General features: G+C 42.1%; 1 protein-coding gene across 1 annotated transcript in view; it reads left to right on the top strand.

Moving 5' to 3' along the window:
- LOC116358831 (collagen alpha-1(XI) chain-like) overlaps positions 1-10,000 on the top strand; it is an 88,365-nt gene that overhangs the window by 61,951 nt on the left and 16,414 nt on the right. The window contains 15 exon segments of the mRNA XM_031811071.1: positions 2,420-2,464; positions 2,933-2,986; positions 5,865-5,909; positions 6,140-6,193; positions 6,318-6,371; positions 6,628-6,648; positions 6,650-6,682; positions 6,766-6,873; positions 7,043-7,132; positions 7,779-7,832; positions 8,560-8,667; positions 8,912-9,019; positions 9,101-9,154; positions 9,747-9,800; positions 9,963-10,000. The exon segment at positions 9,963-10,000 is cut by the window's right edge and continues 70 nt beyond it. Coding sequence (XP_031666931.1) covers positions 2,420-2,464; positions 2,933-2,986; positions 5,865-5,909; positions 6,140-6,193; positions 6,318-6,371; positions 6,628-6,648; positions 6,650-6,682; positions 6,766-6,873; positions 7,043-7,132; positions 7,779-7,832; positions 8,560-8,667; positions 8,912-9,019; positions 9,101-9,154; positions 9,747-9,800; positions 9,963-10,000 — 920 coding nt within the window.

The raw sequence follows: 10,000 nt of genomic DNA on the forward strand, positions 1-10,000 counted from the left end.
GTACATTATACAGTATATTGTCAGGTACAGTATATTGTCAGGTACAGTATACAGTATATTGTCAGGTACAGTATATTGTCAGGTACATTATACAGTATATTGTCAGGTACAGTATATTGTCAGGTACAGTATACAGTATATTGTCAGGTACAGTATATTGTCAGGTACAGTATACAGTATATTGTCAGGTACAGTATACAGGATATTGTCAGGTACAGTATATTGTCAGGTACATTATACAGTATATTGTCAGGTACAGTATATTGTCAGGTACAGTATACAGTATATTGTCAGGTACAGTATATTGTCAGGTACAGTATACAGTATATTGTCAGGTACAGTATACAGTATATTGTCAGGTACAGTATATTGTCAGGTACAGTATACAGTATATTGTCAGGTACAGTATATTGTCAGGTACAGTATATTGTCAGGTACAGTATACAGTATATTGTCAGGTTACAGTATATTGTCAGGTACAGTATATTGCCAGGTACAGTATATTGTCAGGTACAGTATATTGTCAGGTACAGTATACAGTATATTGTCAGGTACAGTATACAGTATATTGTCAGGTACAGTATACAGTATATTGTCAGGTACAGTATATTGTCAGGTACAGTATACAGGGTATTGTCAGGTACAGGATATTGTCAGGTACAGTATACAGGATATTGTCAGGTACAGTATACAGTATATTGTCAGGTACAGTATATTGTCAGGTACAGTATACAGGATATTGTTAGGTACAGTATATTGTCAGGTACAGTATATTGTCAGGTACAGTATACAGTATATTGTCAGGTACAGTATATTGTCAGGTACAGTATATTGTCAGGTACAGTATACAGTATATTGTCAGGTACAGGATATTGTCAGGTACAGTATATTGTCAGGTACAGTATACAGGATATTGTCAGGTACTGTATACAGGATATTGTCAGGTACAGGATATTGTCAGGTACAGTATACAGTATATTGTCAGGTACAGTATACAGTATATTGCCAGGTACAGTATATTGTCAGGTACAGTATATTGTCAGGTACAGTATATTGTCAGGTACAGTATACAGTATATTGTCAGGTACAGTATACAGTATATTGTCAGGTACAGGATATTGTCAGGTACAGTATATTGTCAGGTACAGTATACAGGATATTGTCAGGTACTGTATACAGGATATTGTCAGGTACAGGATATTGTCAGGTACAGTATACAGTATATTGTCAGGTACAGTATACAGTATATTGTCAGGTACAGTATATTGTCAGGTACAGTATATTGTCAGGTACAGTATACAGTATATTGTCAGGTACAGTATATTGTCAGGTACAGTATATTGTCAGGTACAGTATACAGTATATTGTCAGGTACAGTATACAGGATATTGTCAGGTACAGGATATTGTCAGGTACAGTATACAGTATATTGTCAGGTACAGTATACAGTATATTGCCAGGTACAGTATATTGTCAGGTACAGTATATTGTCAGGTACAGTATACAGTATATTGTCAGGTACAGTATATTGTCAGGTACAGTATACAGTATATTGCCAGGTACAGTATACAGTATATTGTCAGGTACAGTATACAGTATATTGTCAGGTACAGTATATTGTCAGGTACAGTATACAGTATATTGTCAGGTACAATATACAGTATATTGTCAGGTACAGTATACAGTATATTGTCAGGTACAATATACAGTATATTGTCAGGTACAGTATACAGTATATTGTCAGGTACAGTATATTGTCAGGTACAGTATACAGTATATTGTCAGGTACAGTATACAGTATATTGTCAGGTACAGTATACAGGATATTGTCAGGTACAGGATATTGTCAGGTACAGTATACAGTATATTGTCAGGTACAGTATACAGTATATTGCCAGGTACAGTATATTGTCAGGTACAGTATATTGTCAGGTACAGTATACAGTATATTGTCAGGTACAGTATATTGTCAGGTACAGTATACAGTATATTGTCAGGTACAGTATACAGTATATTGTCAGGTACAGTATATTGTCAGGTACAGTATACAGTATATTGTCAGGTACAATATACAGTATATTGTCAGGTACAGGATATTGTCAGGTACAGTATATTGTCAGGTACAGTATACAGTATATTGTCAGGTACAATATACAGTATATTGTCAGGTACAGGATATTGTCAGGTACAATATACAGTATATTGTCAGGTACAGTATACAGTATATTGTCAGGTACAGTATACAGTATATTTCCAGGTACAGTATACAGTATTTTTCCAGGTACAGGATATTGTCAGGTACAATATACAGTATCTTGTCAAGTACAGTATACAGTATATTGCCAGGTACAGTATATTGCCAGGTACAGTCTGTATGGTGTACCCATGGTAACGGTCTGTCCTGTTTTCTCTTCCACAGGGTCCCGGGGGGGAAGCAGGCAGTGCAGGACAGAGGGGTCCTAACGTGAGTACTGTCTGTGTGTGTACGTGTGTGAGTACTGTCTGTGTGTGTGAATACTGTCTGTGTGTGTACGTGTGTGTGAGTACTGTCTGTGTGTGTACGTGTGTGTGTGTGTGTGAGTACTGTCTGTGTGTGTGAGTACTGTCTGTGTGTGTACGTGTGTGAGTACTGTCTGTGTGTGTACGTGTGTACGTGTGTGTGTGTGTGTGTGTGTGTGAGTACTGTCTGTGTGTGTACGTGTGTGAGTACTGTCTGTGTGTGCGTGTGTGTGTGTGTGTGAGTACTGTCTGTGTGTGCGTGTGTGTGAGTACTGTCTGTGTGTGCGTGTGTGTACGTGTGTGAGTACTGCCTGTGTGTGTGTGTGTGTCTGTGTTTGTCTCTGTGTGTTTATCTGTGTGTGTGTGTGTGTGTGTATTTGTCTCTGCCTATGCGTGTTTATCTGTGCGTGTAATACTGTTGCTTATCCTGTAGGGGGTGCGTGGGGGCCGGGGTGCCAAGGGACCAACGGGGAAGACAGGGGGAAAGGTCAGAGTTCAATCCATTCTAATCATTATGAGGTCATCATAATCTCTCTATCCAGCAGTAATACAGCATGCATCACAAATGGCACCCTAAAAATGTGTGCACTACACAGAGAATAGAGTGCCTTTGGTAAGGGTACCCTATTCCCTTCATAGTGCACTACTTTTGATTAGTACACTACACAGAGAATAGGATGCCATTTGGAGCATAACCTCAGTCACACTGATTAATATTATTAATATTATAGTATATATAGTATAGTATTATATACGTTAATAGTATATAGTATAGTATTATATAAGTTAATAGTATATAGTATGGTATTATATAAGTTAATAGTATAATATAGTATTCTATAAGATAATAGTATAGTATACAGCTTAGTAGTCTATAAGTTAATAGTATAGTATATTGTATAGTATTCTATAAGATAATAGTATAGTATACAGCTTAGTAGTCTATAAGTTAATAGTATAGTATATTGTATAGTATTCTATAAGATAATAGTATAGTATACAGCATAGTAGTATATAAGTTAATAGTATAGTATATTGTATAGGATTCTATAAGTTAATAGTATAGTATATTGTATAGTATTCTATAATTGAATACAGAGCATTCGGTATAGTATATTGTATAGTAGTCTATAAGTTAATAGTATAGTATATTGTATAGTATTCTATAATTGAATACAGAGCATTCGGTATAGTATATTGTATAGTAGTCTATAAGTTAATAGTATAGTATATTGTATAGTATTCTATAATTGAATACAGAGCATTCGGTATAGTATATTGTATAGTAGTGTATAAGTTAATAGTATAGTATATTGTATAGGATTCTATAATTGAATACAGAGCATTCGGAAAGTATTCAGACCCCTTAACCTTTTCCACATTTTGTTAGGTTAGGCCTTATTCTAAAATGGATTAAATGTTTTTTCCCTCCCTCATCAATCTAAACACAATATCCCATAATGACAAAAACAGATTTTTTGACATTTTAGCAAATCCAATTTTAAAAATGAGATCTCTGTACTTTGCTCTGTTCATCTTTCCCTCGATCCTGACTAGTCTCAGTCCCTGTCACTGAAAAACATCCCCACAGCATGATGCTGCCACCACCATGCTTCACCGTAGGGATGGTGCCAGGTTTCCTCCAGATGTCACACTTGGCATTCAGGCCAGAGAGTTCAGTCTTGGTTTCATCAGACCAGAGAATCTTGTTTCTCATGGTCTGAGAGTCTGTAGGTGCCTTTTGGCAAACTCCTAGTGACCTGTCATGTGCCTTTTACTGAGTAGTGGCTTCCGTTTGGCCTCTCTACCATTAGGCCTGATTGGTGGAGTGCTGCAGAGATGGTTGTTCTTCTGGAAGGTTCTCCCATCTCCACAGAGGAACTATAGAGCTCTGTCAGAGTGACCATCGGGTTCTTGGTCACCTCCCCGACCAAGGCCCTTCTACCCCGATTGCTCAGTTTGGGCAGGCGGTCAGCTCTAGGAAGAGTCTTGGTGGTTCCAAACTTCTTTCATTTAAGAATGATGGAGGCCCCTGTGTTCTTGGGGACCATCGATGCTGCTGAAACGTTTTTTTACCCTTCCCCAGATCTGAGCCTGAGCCAGATCTGAATACAATCCTGTCTCCTTCGACCTCACGGCATTGTTTTTGCTCTGACATGCACTGTCAACTGTGGGACCTTATATAGACAGGTGTGTGCCTTTCTAAATCATGACCAATCAATTAAATTTACCACAAGTGGACTCCTCCAATCAAGAAACATCTCAAGGATGGAAACAGGATGCACCTGAGCTCAATTTTCGAGTCTCATAGCAAAGGGTCTGAATACTTATTTAAATACGTTTATTTTTATATTTTACTTTTATACATTTTGCAAACATTTCTCATAACCTTTATTATGATGGGGCATTGTGATGTCATTATAGGGTATTGTGATGTCATTATAGGGTATTGTGATGTCATTATTGGGTATTATGGGGTGTTTACAGTGCAGATTACTGAGGATTTAAAAAATAAAAAATCCATTTTTAGGATAAGGCTGTAACGTAACGAAATGTGGACAGAGTCCAGTGGTCTAAATACATTCTGTACATATAGATTTATATTCCCGACTCGGACATTGTACATATAGATTTATATTCCCGACTCGGACATTGTACATATAGATTTATATTCCCGACTCGGACATTGTACATATAGATTTATATTCCCGACTCGGACATTGTACATATAGATTTATATTCCCGACTCGGACATTGTACATATAGATTTATATTCCCGACTCGGACATTGTACATATAGATTTATATTCCCGACTCGGACATTGTACATATAGATTTATATTCCCGACTCGGACATTGTACATATAGATTTATATTCCCGACTCGGACATTGTACATATAGATTTATATTCCCGACTCGGACATTGTACATATAGATTTATATTCCCGACTCGGACATTGTACATATAGATTTATATTCCCGACTCGGACATTGTACATATAGATTTATATTCCCGACTCGGACATTGTACATATAGATTTATATTCCCGACTCGGACATTGTACATATAGATTTATATTCCCGACTCGGACATTGTACATATAGATTTATATTCCCGACTCGGACATTGTACATATAGATTTATATTCCCGACTCGGACATTGCTCGTCCTAATATTTCTAAATTTCTTGATTCCATTCTTATACTTTTTCGGTTTGCCTGTATTGCTTTGTATTGTTAGATATTACTGTCGGAGCTGGGAACATAAGCATTTCATTACACCCGCAGTAACACTCGCTAAATATGTCTATGCGACCAACACAATTGTATTTGATTAGTCTGTTTTCCGTGCTGTCTGTCACAGGGCTCCTCTGGACATGATGGACCCAATGGACCAACTGGAGACAGGGTAAGGACAGGAACGTCATGCCTCATTGATCGGTTTATTGATTGATTGGTTAATTAGTTGATTGGCTGATTTGTTAATTAGTATATTTGTTGACTGGTTGATTGGTTGATTTGTTAATTGGCTAACTTGCTAATTGCTTAATTGATTGAATTACGTGTTTGATTGGTTGGATAAGTGTTTGATTAATTAACTGATTGACTGTTTGATTGATTCATTTATGTGTTGTCTAGGGGCCTCAAGGGCCACAAGGACGGAACGGGGAATCAGGACCCAAGGGACCGAACGTGAGTGACACACACACAAAAGAGTACTATTGAGGACACTCAGTTCTGCTGTCATTGTGGTGTAACAGGATGTTGAATTGTGTTACTGTGATGTCCCTTCCTGTGTGTGTGTGTGTGTGTGTAGGGTCCAGCGGGGAAAGATGGACTTCCGGGTCATCCAGGTCAGAGAGGAGAGCCGGTGAGTAGAGGTTAGAGGTCACAAGAAGTTACCCAAATACACCTATCCATCCACTAATGTCTCTCTCTTCTCTTTCTCTCTCCCTCTCCCTCTCCCTCTCCCTCTCCCTCTCCCTCTCTCTCTCTCTCTCCCTCTCTCTCTCTCTCTCTCTCTCTCTCTCTCTCTCTCCCTCTCTCACTCCCTCTCCCCCACTCTCTCTCTCTCTCTCTCTCCCTCTCCCTCTCCATCTTCTCTCTCTCTCTCTCTCTCTCTCCAGGGTTTCCAAGGAAAGACGGGACCCCCCAGGTCCAGGAGGTGTTGTGGGGCCACAGGTGAGTCTGATTGGTTGCTATGTGTGTTCTCTCTAACCTGATTGGTCTGTTTGTGTTCTCGCTAACCTGATTGGTTGCTGCAGGGTAAATCAGGTGAGACCGGGTCGTTGGGAGACAGAGGTCACCCCGGGTCACCTGGCGTACCGGGAGAGCAGGGCTTACCTGGCGCCGCCGGGAAGGAGGGAGCTAAGGTGATTCTTCGTCATCATCATCATCATCATCATTATTATGAATCATCATTGTTTTCACCCCGATAATCACCATTACCAGTCATTACAAAAACCATCTTCATTGATTGGTAAGTTCAATTGACCTCATGAGCGTTCCACCAATCAGAGCTGTTGTTGTTGTTGTTTCCAGGGGGACCCGGGCACAGGAGGGACTTCTGGGAAAGCTGGTCCTCCAGGACTTAGGGGCTTCAGAGGCAGCAGAGGGGCCGCCGGGGGCATGGTAACACACATACACACAGACACAGACAGACACAGAGACAGACACAGAGACAGACACAGAGACAGACACAGAGACAGACACAGAGACAGACACAGAGACAGACACAGAGAGACACAGACACTGATACAGACAGACAGACAGACAGACAGACAGACAGACAGACAGACAGACAGACAGACAGACAGACAGACAGACAGACAGACAGACAGACAGACACACAAACAGACACAGAGACAGACACAGAGACAGACACAGAGACAGACACAGAGACAGACACAGAGACAGAGACAGACACAGAGAGACACAGACACTGATACAGACAGACAGACAGACAGACAGACAGACAGACAGACAGACAGACAGACAGACAGACAGACAGACAGACAGACAGACAGACAGACAGACAGACAGACAGACAGACAGACAGACAGACAGACAGAGACACAGACACACAAACAGACACAGACACAGACACAGACACACAAACAGACACAGGCACAGGCACACAAACAGACACCGACACAGACACAGACACAGACACACAAACAGACACAGACACACACACAGAGACAGACACAGACACAGGGACCGACACAGACACAGATACAGATCCTGTGATGGTGTGACAGCAGTGTGTTCTCCCCAGGGTCCTGCTGGTCTGAAAGGAGGTGAAGGACCAGTCGGAGCAGCAGGAGCTATAGTGAGTCCTCTCTCCTCTCCTTCTACATCTGTCCTCTCTCTCTCTATTCCTCACTTCCTCTCTCTCCATCTGCCAACACAGACCCCAGACAGACACTTCCTCTCTCTCAATCTGCCAACACAGACCCCAGACAGACACTTCCTCTCTCTCCATCTGCCAACACAGACACTTCCTCTCTCTCAATCTGCCAACACAGACCCCAGACAGACACTTCCTCTCTCTCCATCTGCCAACACAGACCCCAGACAGACACTTCCTCTCTCTCAATCTACCAACACAGACCCCCAGATAGACACGTCCTCTCTCTCAATCTGCCAACACAGACCCCAGACAGACACTTCCTCTCTCTCAATCTGCCAACACAGACCCCAGACAGACACTTCCTCTCTCTCAATCTGCCAACACAGACCCCAGACAGACACTTCCTCTCTCTCAATCTGCCAACACAGACCCCAGACAGACACTTCCTCTCTCTCCATCTGCCAACACAGACCCCAGACAGACACTTCCTCTCTCTCAATCTGCTAACACAGACCCCAGACAGACACTTCCTCTCTCAATCTGCCAACACAGACCCCAGACAGGCACTTCCTCTCTCCATCTGCCAACACAGACCCCAGACAGACACTTCCTCTCTCTCAATCTGCCAACACAGACCCCAGACAGACAGTGTGAAGATGTATAATTCACATATGTATATCCCCTCCCTCCCTCTCTCTCTCTGCAGGGGGCCGGTGGTGAGAGGGGTCCCCCAGGGTCAGCCGGTGCCATTGGTCAGCCTGGGAGGGCAGGGGCTGTGGGTGGACCTGGACCAATGGGAGAGAAGGGGGAACCGGTAGGTACTGTAAAGGTGTTCCATATTCTGGGTTCTACATTCCATATTGTGAGATCTGAGTTCCATATTCTGAGTTCTACATTCCATATTGTGAGTTCTGAGTTCCATATTCTGAGTTCTACATTCCATATTGTGAGTTCTGAGTTCCATATTGTGAGTTCTGAGTTCTGTGTTCTGAGTCCCTATAGTTCCAGAGTTGTGTGTAGGTAATGAAACTGTCTGTCTGTGTGTTGTGTTGTCCCAGGGAGGGGCGGGTCCCATTGGACCATCAGGACAGGATGGAGACCAGGGACCTCTAGGACTACCTGGAGCTGCAGGCCCTGCAGGACCCCCAGGAGAGGATGGGGATAAGGTAACATGGCCTGTCCCTGTGTGTGTTGTTGTTGTTGTTGTTGTGTGTATCTGAAGGCGTTTATTGTGTGTGTGTGTGTAGGGAGAGACTGGAGGACCAGGGCAGAAGGGCAGCAAAGGAGACAAAGGAGAATCAGTGAGTCTACTGAGATAATTACTACACCAAATCTACACCAATATTACACTAATACAGTACTACACCAATACTACCCTAATACTACACCAGTACGAAACCAATACCACCCTAATACTACTCTGATATTATACTAATACAGTACTACCCGAATACTACCCTGTTATTATACTAATGCCAAACCAATACTACTACCAATACTACACTAATACTGCCACAAGACTACCCGGAGACTACACTAACACTGCCACAAGACGACACTAATACTGCACCAATACTAAGCTAATACTACACTAATACTGCCACAAGACTACACTAATACTGCCACAAGACTACACTAATACTGCCACAAGACTACACTAATACTGCCACAAGACTACACTAATACTGCCACAAGACTACACTAATACTGCCACAAGACTACCCAGAGACTACACTAATACTGCCACAAGACTACACCAATACTGCACCAATACTGCACCAATACTAAGCTAATACTACAGTAATACCAAATATTTAACCATTTAGTCTCGTGAACCTTGTTATAGCCTGTCATCTCCCCAGTAACTAAGTAACACTGTCTGTGTCTCTTTAGGGCCCCTCAGGACCAACCGGTGGCCAGGGGCCGATGGGGCAGTCAGGAGTTCCTGTGAGTCTGTTCTACATCCACATACCTGTAATGTTTCTCTCGTCTAAAGGATTCATTTTTAAGATTGAAAGTAACCCTCTCCCTCTCCTCCCCTTTCCCTCCCCTTCTCCCCCTCTGCCCCTCCTCCCCCCTCTGCCCCTCCTACCCCCTCCTCTCTCCCAGGGTGTGGATGGGGAGTCAGGTCCCAGGGGCCAGCAGGG

This window comes from Oncorhynchus kisutch, unplaced genomic scaffold (genome assembly GCF_002021735.2).
Source record: "Oncorhynchus kisutch isolate 150728-3 unplaced genomic scaffold, Okis_V2 Okis01b-Okis20b_hom, whole genome shotgun sequence".
Taxonomy (NCBI): Eukaryota; Metazoa; Chordata; class Actinopteri; order Salmoniformes; family Salmonidae; genus Oncorhynchus; species Oncorhynchus kisutch.